Source organism: Coffea arabica, chromosome 4e (assembly GCF_036785885.1).
Source record: "Coffea arabica cultivar ET-39 chromosome 4e, Coffea Arabica ET-39 HiFi, whole genome shotgun sequence".
Taxonomy (NCBI): Eukaryota; Viridiplantae; Streptophyta; class Magnoliopsida; order Gentianales; family Rubiaceae; genus Coffea; species Coffea arabica.
Window position 1 is genome coordinate 41,516,526 of NC_092317.1, and position 17,574 is coordinate 41,534,099.

Genomic DNA, 17,574 nt, shown 5'->3' on the forward strand with positions numbered 1-17,574 from the left:
CGGTAAACTCGAGTATTACCAAAAGCTACTGATTGGAGTGCGGGCCCGGTTGGGGTATGTTTGGTGGAAGGGATGGGAGTGAAGTGGGTTCTACGGTTGGTACTCATAAACGTTGACGGAGAGTCAATGAGATTGGATCAAGAATGTAAGTGTGAAAATGGGCTCTTGAGAGCCGTCCGTATCCTTTTACCGACTTGTTTTACTTCTTAATTGTGTACTTGAAATGAAAGATTATGCTTATGTGATCTTTGTTGCTTATGTGGTAGTAACTCACTGGGTTTAAGCTCATTCCATTCTATTTGTTTTCCTTACAGGAAAATGACCACTTTTGGAAAGGTTATACTTGTTGGTTGTCAAGTTGAGCTCATGTAAATGTATCTTTTGGATAACTCTTTGAATGAAACCCTAATGTGTATTGGGTTCACTTTCTTTTGATTGGCAAACCGAACATGTATATTCGTAATGAATGATTTTTGATATGCCGCTTTGGCTTGTAAATGTTACATTTCAATGTATGTATGTTTGGTTGATATTTGGTTGAATTTCGGATCAACTCGTATTTCAAACGGTAAAAGAAAAATTTTGGCTACTCTCGGCCTAGTATCTGGATTCTGACGTGGCCGGTACTGTTCATCATCGGTTTCGATTTTCGTTTTTTTTATTTTGTGATTTTGACTTGTTTACGCGCGTGGGTATGTTCCGGAACGTATTATATCGACGTGAACTGATCCGTAGTCCTGGCGAGAGCTGAGCAGGCAGTCCGCTAACCCCTTTGGTTCGCCTTAGGGGAAAGTGGGGCTGTTACATGCTCCACTTAAAGTATATCTTCTTTGATTGCCACTATCTTCGTGAGGTTAGTGATTTGTCACTTCCATTTGCTATATACATATATATATATTTATTTATTTATTTACTTATTGTGTCTATCTTGCCCATTAAAATCTAGTTCAAGTATTAGATTTTTAAAAAAAATAAAAGTTAATTAGAGAAAGTATACAAATGCACGAGATAAAATTAATTATTAACACTTACCATGAATATATACATAGTATTTTTTTTTATCGAAATCGATAAATAACCCACACACACACCCACCTAATTTAAACAAACGCAGGAGTTAATCGAAGACCGGCCCTAAAGCAATCTAAGGGGGACCCACAAAGAACCACTGTTCAGCCAATTGGTAACTGAACAGAGTATATATACATAGTAGATGGGGTGGAACTTAATTGCATTTTTGAGTGTCCATCACTATTAGAAAATCCAATTTATTTTTCATTTAAAAAAAGAAAACATTTTTTTATTTGTAAATCTTTTATTATTGCACACACATTGAATGTACCATATCCAATTTCTCCATTTATTAAATTGGTATAAATGGATTGATCCATTTTAACTCATTTATTAAATTAATATAAATGAGTTGACTTCATTATACTCACTACCCGTTTAAATCCGTTCGAGTCACCCATTTTAACATTTCTAATTATAACTCTATTGGAGTCACACATTTTGACACCTCTAACCATGACTCATAGGCATTAAAAGTTATCAAAAAAATGTGCTATAGCAAAATTTTTTGAAAAAATACCCGAAAAAAAACACAACACAAACAATCTTTTACCAAAAAAAAAAAAAACCATACAAACAATCTTCTAAACATTTGGTTAGGAGCTAGGGGAGTTAGGATCCAAAGAGACGCCAAAGTTGATTCAGACACTGGGCCCGACTTCCTTCACTTTACGATCCTCCTTAGGTGCCACGTATACATCCTGAGAATCTGACGAGCTCTCCGCCCTTCTCTAGACTTTAACAAAATGAATCTCAACTCTCGAACAACAAAAGCAGAAATAAACAAATAGAAAAAAAGAAAACATTTGTTAAAATAAAATAAAATATTAAATGTTCTTTTGTTTTTTCCTTAGAAAAATAGTGTATTTGGATTCCGGTTTTTCTTTGCTTCAAAACCTAAAAAATCTTAATAGAGACACACAATTCAAACACTATTCCAATCAGAACTGCACATTTTTCTTTCGATTTTTGCCTTTTTATTTCTCTGTTGCAATTATTTTCGGATTTCTGCGGTTTTAACCGGAGGGATGTGATCTTTGCTCTTCGGATAATACTAGACTGCCGTGGCGGGCGGCAATATAGGTATTTTTTTCTGATATATATTTCTTTTATTTGCTTTTCTACGATGTATTTAATTATTTTGATTTTTTTTGGAAGTTAATTAAACTATCTTTTATGGTGTATGTGATCAGATAAAAATTACTTATACAGTAGCATGTTTTGTTCTTAATTTGCGTCTTTTTGAGGTGTAAATAAGTTTTTTTTTTTTGGGGTTTTTGAGCTAGTGGTTTGTTGCTTTGGAAACAAGTGAGTTAATTTGTTGATTGTATCTTTTGCTCTTATTTTGTTTTTTCGGTTGGAAATTAATGATGTAATTGCTATATTTTTATTTGCACTATGGGTTTTTGTTCTAATACAAATGTTGTCTCGGGCAATATATATTGTCTAGGAGGTCCAAATTTTTGATAGGGTGTTGCATTTTTTTGCCAAATTTGGATAGTCACGAGGCGGGATTTTTGTCGAGCGGTACTGTGTAGTTTGATTTGCCAAAATTAGGGGAGGTAAGATGGAGGAATTGAAATAGAAACTAGTTCTTTGATTTAGAATCACCTGCAATTCATATTTGAGACTTGCTAAAACGTAAAGTCAGGAAAATCCGCTAAGAAATGTAAGTCAAATGTAAGTCTTGTAGTTGTTCATTAGATTCAATATGAGAAGACAAATTTGAACATGGCCCGTGTCCAAGCGAAAAATAAAGAAGAGATCAATTAGAAAAGCCCTATATCTGAACTGAGGCTTGTTATTTTTCTCTAATGTGATTTAGACACATTTTTGCATGGATTTATTTGTTCTCTCTGGTGTTTATGTTGATTTTATGCGTTTTTACTTGAATATAAAATGACAGAGATGAACTGTAGCAGGTAATATCTGCTTTTTCGTCATCCGATTCGGGAGCTGATAATAGGTTTTGGGTTTTGCTGGAGTTATAGGTGGTTCCAGAATGCTGAAGAAACGAACTTATCTGTGTGGCGTCCAACCATGGAATTTCATAAATTAAGTTCTGCTGGGATCGTTTCTATGTAGGCTTTGCTGGATTGTATAAGATTGTGGTCGAACTTTAATGATATCGTACTACTTTAGGATTTTGGGGTTTTGCCATGTGACTAGTATTTGTTAGAACCAGCATAGTTCGTGTCTTGTTTTCACCATGAGAATATACTCGAATTAGTTACATAGGATATAAAGAATGGAGGACTATAGGGAGTCTGAGTTCCAGCTTCCCAGCTGGATCAGCAAAAATCCATCTGATATGGGAGAGTCTCGCCTCTTTGTCCTCTCTTGCTTTATTGCTGGTTTGGTAGGAATTTTGACAATATTCTACACAGCTTTCCAGTGGAGAAGAAATATCAATTTGAGTTGGATGAAAGCCATTTCCAGGTCAAAGAAGAACCCAAAAGCAAGAACCAAGGTTCCTGTGGCCCCTCATACATGGATTTTGGAATCTGGATATCGTGGGAAAAGTTTAAACTGCTGCGTGTGCTTAAAATCCATGTCACCTTCACAAGCTCTTGGTCCCATTGGGGCTTCAGATAGTTTTATTCATCGTTGCAGCATATGTGGTTCAGCAGCTCATCTTAGCTGCTCCTCAAATGCACATAAGGATTGCAAGTGTGTGTCTATGCTTGGATATGAGCAAGTGATGCATCAGTGGGCATTGCGCTGGGCAGATGTTATGGATCAACCTGATGAATCATCTTTCTGTAGCTATTGTGAAGAGCCATGCAGTAGTTCTTTTCTTGGTGGCTCCCCTATATGGTGTTGTTTATGGTGTCAGCGCTTGGTACATGTTGACTGTCACGGTAGTTTCTCTAATGACAGTGGTGACATTTGCGATTTGGGCCCTTTTAGCAGACTTATTCTATCACCTCTTTTTGTTAAGGAATTGAATAGGACTTCTGCAGGTCGAATTTTAAGCTCTATTACACATGGTGCCAATGAGATTGCGTCATCTGTCCGTGCCAGTATAAGAAGTCAAGGTAAAAAACATAAACACAATCATGAAGCCACTGCAGACAAAGGTAATAGTAGTGTTATCAGTGACGCATCCACAGAAAGCGCAGCTGATAGTCCACGAGTTAATGGTTTGCACGGAGTGGAGGAAAACTGCAACAATGGTGTAAGCCCAGACAGTGCAGATGTGCAACAGAATGGTGGAGTAAAAAAGATGGAGTCCCAGCCTAGCTTTAAAAGAAGTTCATCAATCAATCAAAAGGATGAGTTGCATTTAGCTAGGATGAGACAAAGCTATGAATTGGTTGATTTGCCTTCAGATGCAAGACCATTGCTAGTGTTCATAAATAAGAAGAGCGGAGCCCAAAGGGGAGATTCACTGCGTCAGCGACTGAACATTCTACTGAATCCTGTTCAAGTAAGAGTTTTGCACTCAGCTAATCTCTCTTTCGCTCTGTGCTCTGTGTACGTGTGCATGCGTTTGCTTGTGGGTAGATCAAGTTTGTCCAATTTCATCTTAGTATGTATAAAGCCTAAAAAGGTTTTGGCGTAAATGGTTTTCCAGATTACCCTTCAAATATTTTGGTGTAAATGGTTTTACATATTTATCCACCTACTATCCTCTTTTTTATACCCCTACTTGCCTTTTTTGACTACCCGCTTCCTTCCTTTTAAGCATACTGTTGGAGTGTGCCAAATGAGTATTTCATTGAATAAGAACATGATTTTTCCCCTTTATTTGTCCTTCCACTGTTGAATCATATAGGGCAGCATTTGACTGAAAAGAATGGAATACTTGAGAGTTAATACTGTATAAAGGTTCACAAACAAAGTGGGAAACATGTTGGCCGTTTTATTCCATATTGGATCTCAATTTAAAATTGAGTTTCCAAGTTTATGACCATCTTCCATTGGAAACAAAAAAGTTACAATATGCTGACCGAACTGCTGTTTTTTTTTTTTTTTGGTCTAGCTTTTACGCGATTGAAAGCTAAAAAAGCTGAAACTCATTAGTTGGGTGGTACTAGCTTTTCATAATTTTGTTTTCTGCATTCATACAGATTACAGAGAATGAAAATAGGCTCTTTATTTTGTGGCTACTCAGTGTTGGTGGTGATATTTTTCATACCCCAAAATACCATGTGGTAAAAAACAGGGTTTGTGGAAAATTTAGGGTTGTAGATGTTAATGAATGGCGATGTAGTTTAGTGAGCAAATTGTTCTGTGGCAACTGCAATTGCTCAGACATATTAAATATTGGATCACATGAGAAAGGAAGAATGCATAAATTTTTTTTTTCAATTATTTGATTTCTATTTTTTTTACTTACCATCATAGAGCGTTGCTTTCCAGTATCTAAGACTTTATTTTAATGATGATTTATTGGACTGGTGCTCCCCAAGATGTTAAGACACTTTGTCAGTCTGGTAGTTGAAATGATGTGTTGCTTTCCTCTTCTCCTCCCCCCCCAAACTTCCCCCTTTTTTCTTTCCATAAGATACAATTATGCTGTATGGTTCTCCATGATCTGCTACAGGTTTTCGAGCTTAGCTCTGCACAGGGACCTGAAGTTGGTTTATATTTATTTAGAAGGGTACCCCACTTCAGAGTCCTTGTTTGTGGAGGAGATGGCACTGTTGGCTGGGTTTTGAATGCCATCGACAAGCAAAATTTTGTTTCTCCTCTGCCTATGGCTATTCTTCCTGCAGGAACTGGAAATGATTTGGCTCGAGTTCTTTCATGGGGTGGGGGTCTAGGTTCAGTTGAGAGACAAGGAGGCCTTTGCACATTATTAAATCACATAGAAAATGCGGCGGTTACCATTCTTGATCGATGGAAGGTTTCAATTTTAAACCAACAGGGAAAACCACTGCAAGCTCCAAAGTTCATGAATAACTATCTTGGTAAGTTGGCAGCTCTCTTTGTTGATGAGTTTATGTTTATGTATGTGTTTGATAGCATATAAGACAGTTAAAAAATGCGAAGTGCTACATTATACTCTTGGGCTACTAAATGAGTAGCTTTGTTCACTGAATACCATGAATAGCTCCAGACACGATGAATTACCCATTTTAGGGATGATAGTATTGCTGATGCTACATCTGAAGATGCCAACTCATCAAATTTGCATGGGAAGCCTACTATTAATCCTTTCTGTCTCTTTCCCTCTCTTTTTATTGGGTTGTGACTAGTGACAGCAGGTTTTTTAGATGCTTGACTTATTTCTTTTAGTATCAGTATGCTTTTGTGCATTAATTGTTTAAAGGTGATTTTGTTTTCTATTTTTATCTTTCTATTTCTTTTGAAATTGTGGCTGGGGAAAAGTAGGAATTTCATTTGAAAAGAAGACATTGTGAAAGCTCAACATGTGTTATAAATCTTATTGGAATTTTTTAGGTCCCCCTGCAACCTGGATTGTGTATTTGGTTTGTGATTCTTCAAGGATGTTTTCTCGTCTTTGTTGTTTGAACTTGGGCTAGTTTTGCCACAGGGGTTGGTTGTGATGCTAAGGTTGCCTTGGACATACATAATCTGAGAGAGGAAAATCCGGAAAAGTTTTATAACCAGGTAAATTTGCTTACTTCACACTATAGCTTGCATTAGCTGCTGAACTCTAGATAAAGATCCAAGTTGCTGGTTTGTCTCCTAAATTTGTTTTTGACGTAGCATAAGAATGATGTACCAATCACACTGATTATATCAAATGTGGTAGGATCATGCTGATTATATCTAATGTGGTAGGACTAAGTGATTATAAACTTGAAATGGTGTCTTTTACTTTTGTACTTTGGCCTTTCTTCACAAAGAACTGACCATGCTAACTGCATGATTATGGATCTTTAACTTGCAAAAATCATTATAGAACTCCAAATAAAGATGGACTTTTATGTTCGAGTGGAGAATCTGTAGTGCTGTTTGCTTGGAGTAGTCAGCCCCTTGAAATAGGTTAGTGTCCAACAGATTGCCATATTTGATTACAAGACTCTAGGAGTAGTACTTTTGTGAAGCAAGGGAACTTCCCACCCCCCCCCCGGTGGGCCCCCTTCTCCTCTTTTTGTCTGACATATTTCATGGGTATATAATGGCAATGGCAGTATGCATGATATGTGGCGCTGCAACAGGGTTTTATGCCTAAATATGCACAGATGTTTGAAGATTAATATTGATTGGTAGAAGTTGATTTGGACTTGGTGATGCAGCTCCAAGAAACACCAGTGGATAAAATCTGATTTCAGAACCCTTAGATGTAGAAAATTTAAGTTTCTGATAGAAAGTTTTGAGAATCTAAGATAGGAGAGGGAATTGGTTGGAGTTTAGGAGGAACAATAGTAGAATGAAAACTAAGAGCAAGAAGTTGAACTCATAGGCATTCCACTTAGATTTCATTAGGATCAACCACCCAGTGTGAGCATTTCTCGAGACAGAAGGCAAAACAATGTAAACTCCAAAAAGAATTCGATTGCCTTGGCTGGTGTTTTACTTCTTGTTCCATTCTGCAGTCTTTTGTCTCTTCTCAACAATTATGGACAAAATACTTGAGATATTGCCTGTATTAAGTATCCAGAGAATTTTTGCTTAGAAAAGCCTGCTTTTTTTTTTTTTTTTTTGTGGTTACATCTCCAAACAAATAAACTTTGCTGAATCCCTTCTTTTGCCCTAAGGTTTTAGTCATTCTTTGTCCTTGCCCACTCTTGACTTCCACAGGATTTTTGGTTTTATGAATTATTATTTTATGTTTTGATGGTAAGGGAGTGGAAAGGAGGAAGGAGGGATTAGGAAGTGAATGGAAAACTGATGTGAAACTTCTTTCCATTGTCATGTGCTGATTCCTTTACTTATGCTTCTTCCACTACGTGTGTGAGTAGATTTAATTATTTGTTCTATTTTGTAAAGTACTTTTCTGTATTCAATTACAGTGATTTTTTTATGGATAGATTATCATTTGTTGTTTGAAAAGGATAGTGCTGTGTGAAAATCATTCAAGTCATGCATGTCTTCTTCCCGTTTTGGAGTTCGGCACGTGTGGTCAACATATCCTACTATGACTATCATTTGTTCTTGATAATTTTGTGATTTTGCATTTCCCGTGGAACTAAAGTTATTGCCTCTGTAATTCCAGTTCATGAATAAAGTTCTTTATGCAAGAGAAGGGGCAAGAAGTATTATGGACAGGACCTTTGCAGATTTTCCCTGGCAAGTTCGTGTGGAAGTTGACGGTGTTGAGATTGAGGTCCCTGAGGTGGGTACTAGCTTGCAAATGATGAACTTGCTTCAACTGTTTCCTTTCTACCCTTTTATTCTAGCTTGTGGTTCTTGTCTGCTTAATTAGAATTTGATGTAATTTGTTCATCCTTTTTTTTTCCTCTTGTTTTATTTATATTATGAAAATGTGGTGTTTTATTTGTGATCATTCGCAGGATGCTGAAGGTGTTCTAGTTGCAAACATTGGAAGCTATATGGGTGGAGTAGACTTGTGGCAAAATGAGGATGAAACAGAAGATAATTTTGATCCTCAATCAATGCATGATAAGATGCTCGAGGTTGTAAGCATTTCAGGAACATGGCATCTTGGAAAGCTCCAGGTATGGCAGTTGTGACTTGAAGTCTGTATCACACATGCAGACGGAAAATGTTGCTGCCCAGTGATAGGACATTTTGACTTGCATATCAGATTAGGACCAATTTATTCTCTTTTGAGACCCTCTTGGACTTCGAATTCTGGTAATGGATCTAATCCTTATCTATAAAAATAGGTTGGTCTTTCCAGGGCACGTAGACTTGCTCAGGGGCAATCCATCAAGATCCAGCTGTTTGCTGCATTGCCTGTACAAATAGATGGAGAACCATGGTTTCAGCGAACGTGTACATTGGCTATATCACACCACGGACAGGTTTCACTCCTTGCATTTCCTCTTTCCCTCTTCTTCTCTAGAGCTCCTTCAGAAAGAGATTCCAGGTCATTGTAACTTGAAATCAAAGCAGCTCCTACACATGGCATGCAACTCTCCCCCCAATCCCTTCCCCAGCCCCACTCCCTTCTTCTGCAAGAGGAAAAAACTAACGACACTTCCACCCACCACACCCCCTGCCTCTCCAAAAAAAAAAGAAAAGGGAAAAGGAAAGGTAAAATCTAAAAGCAGCAGGGGAAGTTGTAGCAGGGCCTTGCCTGTAGAGGGGTATGGCCTATATGATAAGCTTTTCTGGATTCTGGATTCTGCATTTGGCAACATACGTTTTGCATGTAGGGAAATTGGACCAACAGGGACGGCTTTTTTGAACACCTAGAATTATAGAAGTCCATGCAGAAACTATGGTGGCTTCTTTAATCAGTGCTTTCTCAAAATTGCGAAAGAAAAAAATGCATGTGTGCCGATGTTTAACATAGTGTTGGATAAGTTCCAATTTCTCAGGGGAAAAAAGAACAGTGAGATTATTACTTATATTGCATTCCCCTTTCTGCTGCAGGCTTTTATGTTGAGAAGAGCAGCAGAAGAACCTCTTGGTCATGCGGCAGCCATAATTACTGATGTGCTTGAAAATGCTGAATCCAACCATGTAATTAATGCATCACAAAAGCGATCGCTTCTTCAAGAAATGGCACTGAGACTGTCCTAGATTTATATACACGTAAACATGTTCAGCTATACAAGCATACCTGCTTCGTGGATCAACGTTTTCACGAGAATAGTTGTTCTGATTTTGTAATATAGGTTTCAGAGCGTCTTATCACCTTCTGCATATATGCACAGATACCATCTTGTCTAAAATGTAGTTTTAATTTTTTGAATTGTTAATTGCTTCTAGCTTGAACTTGTTTGTGTACGACTTTGATTAACATTCTCAAGAAGAGGCATTTTGTTGTGGCGGCTTTGCGATTGTACCTATTCTCGTGTACTACTATCTAGCATTCGAACCTACACTTCAAACATCTCTTCACATCATGATTGTGCTTTGCATGGCTAATTCCAGAACGTTGTATACTGTACATTCATTTGTCACAATCCAAGCCCCCGTGGTTTTAGTTGGAGGGATGGTGGATTCCGTCGGAATTTCCCCCAAATAACTAGAAGGTGGGTTCTCTTTTTGTTGTCAATCACCCTGCTGGCTGGGACTGGGTAATCTCTCAAAAGCTCAAGCTTAAGAAAGGACTCAAAAAGTACTTTAAATAGCAGAATCTGGGTAAGACATTGAATCCTTTAATGTTCCTTTTGAGATTGTTCAAAGGTGATATGGCACAAAAACACAAAGGTGATATGGCACAAAAACACAAACACTCGTACTGTATTCGAACTGTGGTTAGGGTATAAAAGGACTATTATTATGATACAATACAAGAACCCTAGAGCTTGCACAATTTGCTCAAGAAATACAGGGACCTTCAACTTTCTTGAAATTTGGTTCTCGCAACAAAAGTTTGTTTCACCTTCCTCCATAGGTGCTGCAGCCCCTTACAGTTTCTTGCGGTTGTCATCATCTCGACACCTCCATTGTTGTTCATTGAACCTGATATTTTCCTAGGTGCTTTAGCATTTTCTTTGTAGATATGGTCTAACCGTCGTCTGTAATAAGGGGAATTCAGGTAGTAGGAGCTGGGAGACAAAAGAGCCTTTGAACCCTCAATGGCACGGTTAAGCTGTTTCATAACAGCTTGAAGCTCGAATGAGTCATAGAGGTCGCTCCTATCGTTCTTAGGGTTTGTTGTGGTGATGAGGGGGTTTAGAATATGAGCATGAGCCATATTTCCCTTGTGTTGCTCAGCTGGAATCTCCATGAACACTACTGGCTTCTACACTAGTGATTTTCTATCTTCTATGAGGGACGAAGTTTAAAGCTTTATGAATCATGAGTTCTGCCAACTGCCAAGCTGATGAATAATGTGGCATGCTTATTGAGGAAAAGGTCGCTGTATTCTATGCTTTTATTTGTCATTTTCCTGCATGGATTTTGTGGGGTTATTTTCTTCTCAGTGCAAGATGTCTTTGAAGATATAACGTGCATCTTATTAAAGAATTTAGTTATCTTTGTATGCATCTTTGATTTCTGGAGCTTTGCTTGTTATGCTATACTATAGCTGAAGGAATATTTTATATTGCTTTCTATAGATAATAACCAAGGATAAAGTACATTATGACCCACCAACAACATGTTAGATCAGATTTCCCAGTTGAAATATATGTTGTGGTGAATCAATCGGTTGAACCATGTAATTCGAACCAAGAAGTCATTTGCTATTGAAATTCTTGAAGAAGCATTTTTTTTTTTCCTTTTGCTCTCTCCCACTTACCACCCAACCCAATCCTCCACCTTGAAGAAGCATCTTGAAACACTTGGTATTTGTGAATATTTACCTCTAATTTTGTTGCTTAGCTGAGTATGATATATGCATATTAGTACAGGTTGAGCTGCTGGAAATAGAAAATGCAACGAGATATGGTTTATGGAATAAAAATGTCCACTTCATGATGGTGATAGCATATACGGTTATTTTGATTAGTTCAAAGTAGTTCTCTGCACATTTAAAAGCTATTTGGACAACTTGAGAGGATTTTTTTTTGTTTTTTGGGGTTGGGGATGGTGATAGCAGATACGGTTATTATTATTATTATTATTTTGATTAGTTCAAAGATAAGAACTAAGATGTAATTGACTACCAATTAAGAAATGGTGAATGCTAATAACTTTACTTTTTCCTTTTTAATTCATACTCCCACTACTGCAAAATTATATTGCCCCTGCCATATTTTCTTTCTTGTGCCTGTTGTTTGAGCTCACTGTATCTGCTCTCGCGTCAAGATCAATAACCCACGCATTTATATATAGGGTTTGTTATTGATTGATTATTTTAATTGATTGTAGATTTTGATTTTGAATAATCAGTTTTTGCGATATTATGCATTGCATTTGTATTTTGATTATAGATTTTTTTTAATGATCAAAAAGCTAAAATCTATAATCGTCCAAAGAGTAACTTTTACTTTCTATAATCAGATTTTGTAAATTTAAAACAACCGAAAACAAGACCAAATAAATTGCCGATTTAAAATGGCTTAATCAATAACCCCATGAAAATATCCACGTCTCAAAGAGTACAAAAACCTCAAAATATTCACAAAACAAAATTCCTCTAAATAGGACAAATATACAAAAAACCCAAATCATGCTATTCTTTTATGGGTCAACTGATCGTCCCTGATGAGATTTTGACATTCAATTATTTGAGTGGTCAAAATCAACAATTAGGTACTGTCCCAAAACATTCTTCTCGTTCCAAAACCGTATCTATCCCACACTTACATAAGGATTAAAAAAATTTGGTGACTTTGGAGATTGTTTTTGTATTATTCTGTTAAAACTATTTCTTTCCCCTGATGTCCTCTATAAATTATTATCCTTTCAAGATTTAACTTTTCTAGTGTTAGGCCACATACCCAAAAAAAAAAAAAAAAAAAAATTTGATCTGCGATGTATTAACAAACAATAACAATATAGCCAATCCACTTGAAGTACGAAAGTGTGTGCATCCCAAAATTTTCACAATGCATCTTCATTTATAGACTTTAATAGGAAGCAAAGTGCTTATAAAAATTGAAATGGTGTAGACTCTTGATGGATCTGATCTGGTCACAAATCTTGCTTGATTCATAAGTATCTTTTATTGAAATATCGTCTTTCATGGTTGAAGTAGAAAGCCTTAAGTTTCTTATCGAATAAGAGATTAAAAAGATTTGTTTACCCGAAGTACGAGTTGCAGCTTTAGTCTCTCATTGTTGTTTTGGAAAGTTCAATTGATGGATATTAAAAAAAAAGGGTAAAAAACAAAAAAAATTCCCTGTGGTATAACTATCTTACAGAAAAGCCTCTTCTGGTTTCAAATCATACGTGTCGGTACCTCATGGTTTGAAGTAATTTGAAACATTAACGGAAACTATTAAAACAAATGGTTTGGAGTGAAATGACAGAAATGCCCTAATAATATAAGCAAAAAATAGCTTAAAACAAACGGTTTTTGATTCATTAGTTTCATTCACTAATAATATAAACTAAAATCGTCGATTTCTACAAGTTTGGAGCACATTTGCAGAAGAATCGTGGTTGTTTTATTAAGATATGAGCAGCAAAATAGGTATTTTAGGTCAAAATTTGCCTTAAAAAACTATTTTTTGGAAGAACGATGAGCTGGAACTACGCGTTTACATCAAATGCTTTAAATTTAACGATTTTCGTTGATATTTTACTTTACTTTAAATCATGAGGTACCGATGTATATGATTTGAAACCAGAGTTTGCTTTTCTATAAGATAGCTATACTACAGGGATTTTTTTGTTGTTTACCAAAAAAAATAAGAATAGGGAAGGGGTATTAGAGTGTATTAGAGTATATACCAAACATGTTAGGAGAAGTACGAATAACAAAAAGAGAAGTATCACTAACGTTTTTTAGGAGGAGTGCCAATAACAAAGAGCGAAGTATCACTAACATTTTCCTCAAAAGATAATTATATAAAATCTCTAACGGTTACTAATTGTAATAATTCATACAATTGGTATGGTCACAAGGGATTCAACTCACATTGCCTATCCCAATTCAGCAGTTAGTTGGACATTGTCCATGGCTTTAAGATTAGTTGTTGAAATTCATAAATCTTGTGAAGAAAAAAAGGGCCTTCTTCATGGTGGATTGATTATTTTATTTTTGGCACATATGCAGGATTGATAAGAAAACAAATTTGAACTTGCTTTTCTTGCAAAACTTAACATTGTGTTTCTTGTTCTTTCTTTTCTTATTCCTATTTGTTAATGCTACTTTCTTATTTCCCTTTCTGATTGCTTTTATGGTGGTTGATATTGTCCCATCTGTTGATTTTGTAGATTACTAAAAGATTGGGTTAACGATTTCTTGCTTAAGTTTAGGTAATCATATAGCAACATTTGAACTTTTGAGAGAAGCACAAACTTTCTAGAGCTGGTAAAGTACCTTTACTGTGATTGTGAATTTGTGATTGAAGAAATGACAGCTTTGGCAAGGACCATTATCATAAAGTGCTTATTATCAAATCTATGATGACCCTACGATGGAAATATGCTACCAGTTGGACCAATTTAAAGTCTAACTAGATAAAGCTTTAGCACGGTTTTTTTTTATTGTGAATTTATACAAATATAAATAATTAAATATGAAAATTAACAACAATCCTATATATTCATTCATATTAACTTTAAAAATTAATGTATTCTAAATGCTTAATTATTTACTAATTTTTAAAAATTTGTTTACATACTTTCACTATAATATTATAGTATACATCAAATAATGTATTTCATATAAAAAAATTGGTAGATATTCTTTTTTTTATAAATATTCTTTTAGATAATTTAAAATTTTATAATGACCATAAACCTAGAAGTATATATTCACATTTAATTAAGTAGAAATGATCCAACAATCTACTTTTTTTTTATCAATAAATCAACTATATTGGTAAATCTATTGGTGTAATAGTTAATTCTTTTTTTTTCACTAAGTTAATTCAAAATTAAGGGAAGAGATGATGAACAATTTGAATACCAATCAACGATATGGTGGTAAAAGGAAGTAATTTATGGAATATATAAGATTTTAATAATTGTGATTTAAAAAAGGTTTTACTATAGTTCTATGTAATAATTTGATGGAAAACATATATCATTAACATAAGATTAGTTAATTTTTAAAGTTATTTTAGATATCATTAAAATAAGATTAGTTAGTTTTTATTTTAGATATCATTCAGATAAGATTAGTTATTTTTAAAGTTATTTTAAAATTAGGGAAAATTTTTAAGCATATAATATAATATTCAATATGGCTGAAACCCAAATAACCCATAAACCGTTAATTCTCTTCAATTAGGCATGCCACATAGGATTGAGAAACAACTCTAATTAAAATATCTACTTATATATATATATATATATATATAGACACACCATTGCATTTACCAAATGGAACTTTATATAAAATTTCCACCAGACACAATAGTTGGTCAAATTCAAATTTACTTTTTATGTCTAATAGAAAATAGAGTAAATTGCTTGGGCGGCCCCTGAATTATTACTATGATCCACTTTTAGACCCTTCACAATTACGTAACTTTTAAGTCCTCAAACAAGTTAGTGCATATCTTTTTGGCCCATATATATATTAATAGTTCACATTTGGGCTAACAGGAACAAATGGACAATTTTACAAAAATAAACGAAGGAACAGAGTCTAAAAGGATCAAACCACCATATATTTTTTTTATCATTCTAATTGAATCTCACAAAAATTAAAAGGATAAGAAATCCCAATTAGAATGACAAGAAATACGGTAATCTAATCCCCTAGTTGCCATTCCTTCTTTTGTTTTTGTAGTGGGATAAGATTATCCCTTCATTTCATTTCAAATGGCAGAAATTGACATAAGATCCAAAAAATTAGGCACTAAGTTATTTGAAGACTTAAAAGCTACATAATGTTGTTAAGGAGCCAAAAGTAGACTACAGTGATAGTTTAAAAGCCAACTGAGCAATTTACTCTTTATAATATCAGCCATGTACAAGGTCATCAGCACAAAGACTTATTCATGCCCGTGTTTAAACTAATAGCAAACATCTTTGAAGATTTACTTAGCAATCTGTGGCAAAAAAACTAAATACTTCGTGTAAAGAAAGATTCTTTCATGCTCATAATTATAATTTTGTTCTTGGGAGTATTACAATTAACTGGCAAAAAAAGTAACAAGAATTGACTTCAAATTGTGATTGTATATCATTTTCCTTTAGACTTTATTTGTCCGGTATAACGTGCGATAATTTTGGACAAATATCCTTTAAGATAAGATGAAGTTTGTTTGTCTTAAACTCTTGCACAAAGTAAGACAAACCCTTTTGAACTAAGGAATGCTTTTTAGAGAATTCATAGTAGTAAGAAAGTGATTTTCTGCAGCAAAGCACTCTCTACTTGATCTCTTTATATAAGAGAAATTGTTTAAGAAACAAATGAATTAAATAAATACTTGTATGAATAGATTTGAGATATTGTATATAAATTCATATACTTTATTCATAGATCACATGATTCTATGATCAAAGATATGAATCTATCCTTGCATTCAAGGATCCCCACATACATGAATATATTCATGAATGAATATACATTTATCACAATGTATGTACATCTTAGAATCATTTGATTCATAATACAATACATGTATGTACATCCTAGAATCACTAGATATAAATTTTGAAAATTTCTAACAATCCCCTGTCATTTTCAAAATTAGAAAATGGACTTCCGAAAGGTCACCGAATAATCTCACACTCATATGCATAAACAATGGTGCCTTTCGATTGAACAACTATCTTAGTGAAAGTTCTTTGAAATCAATTCTACAAGATGGTAGACAAGTTTTGAACCACTTGTTTATTAGACTAACCTCATAAGCACATCACACATTGAGCAATGCATAACCATAAGTTCTTCAATGATACATTTTACTGGCTTGTATCACTATTATTTCATGAATGCTACAAAACAAAGTCCTTTATTTTGTGATTTGCTGAAAACTAACATTCATATATGCGACATCTTAGTGCCCCCACTATTGATGGTACTTTTAAGATTCGTTAAGAGTCCAATGACTGACTCATACATTTGTACTGGTGAGAATAATATGCACTATTCTACCTTGGGATTTCTAAATTTTATATAGTACACCAACCATTAGAATGATGTACTTTCATTCATTGAATTCAAGACTAGACATTGTATCTAGCGTTGAATTGAGGTTTCACCATTAGTGATCAAGAATTTTGGACTTCCAACCCATCCTCCTTGATGTTTTTAACACCAAATTCCTTAATAACCCTTTTGTCAAGGGATCACTCAAATTTTCATTAGATCTCACAAAGTCAATTGATAAGACTCCATTTGTGATATTTTTGACAAAACTATGTCTTAAATTTTTGTATTCCTTCATCTTTTGAGTGTAACAAGTAAACATGACAATATCTAGTATAATCATTAATAAAAATCACAAAATACTTTTTACAATCCAAAGTAGGAGTGCCAGGCAAATCACACACATTGCTATGAATAAGATCTAAAATTTTTTATGATCTTTCAACTTTACGAAATGAATTTCTTGTGATTTTTGTTAGCATGTATGTTTTGTATTTTCCTTCAGTTTTGTCACAATATGGCAGCAAATTAAGTCTCATCATTTCATGCATTCTATTGTAGTTAATATGACCAAGTTTATTATACCGCAATTCAAAAGAAGACTCAATCAAATATGCAGAAACCATATCAATCTTATTATTTCTAATAGCAAGTACATTCAACTTAAACATCCCATTGCAAAGATAATCCTTGTCTACAAACATACCACCCTTAGACAAAATGAACTTGTAAGTCTTAAACATAAGTCTAAAGTCAAATTTATTCAACAAACTAACTGACACCAAGTT

The 17,574-nt window shown here is 34.7% G+C and overlaps 1 protein-coding gene across 1 annotated transcript; it reads left to right on the forward strand.

Moving 5' to 3' along the window:
* Nucleotides 1-1,794: 1,794 nt before the first annotated feature.
* Nucleotides 1,795-9,968, forward strand: LOC113742591 (diacylglycerol kinase 1). Its single transcript, XM_027270464.2, has 8 exons — nt 1,795-2,154; nt 3,063-4,501; nt 5,621-5,987; nt 6,575-6,651; nt 8,204-8,323; nt 8,502-8,666; nt 8,838-8,975; nt 9,550-9,968. The coding sequence occupies exons 2-8, from the start codon at nt 3,320-3,322 to the stop codon at nt 9,697-9,699; spliced, it is 2,199 nt and encodes a 732-aa protein (XP_027126265.2). The 5' UTR covers nt 1,795-2,154; nt 3,063-3,319; the 3' UTR covers nt 9,700-9,968.
* Nucleotides 9,969-17,574: the final 7,606 nt, after the last annotated feature.

Excerpts from the sequence above, each read along its gene's own strand:
- LOC113742591 (XM_027270464.2), top strand. The coding sequence starts at position 3,320 with ATGGAGGACTATAGGGAGTCTGAGTTCCAGCTTCCCAGCTGGATCAGC. Across the intron at positions 4,502-5,620 it reads TTCTACTGAATCCTGTTCAA|GTTTTCGAGCTTAGCTCTGC; the intron begins GTAAGAGTTTTG and ends GATCTGCTACAG. Across the intron at positions 8,324-8,501 it reads TTGAGATTGAGGTCCCTGAG|GATGCTGAAGGTGTTCTAGT; the intron begins GTGGGTACTAGC and ends GATCATTCGCAG.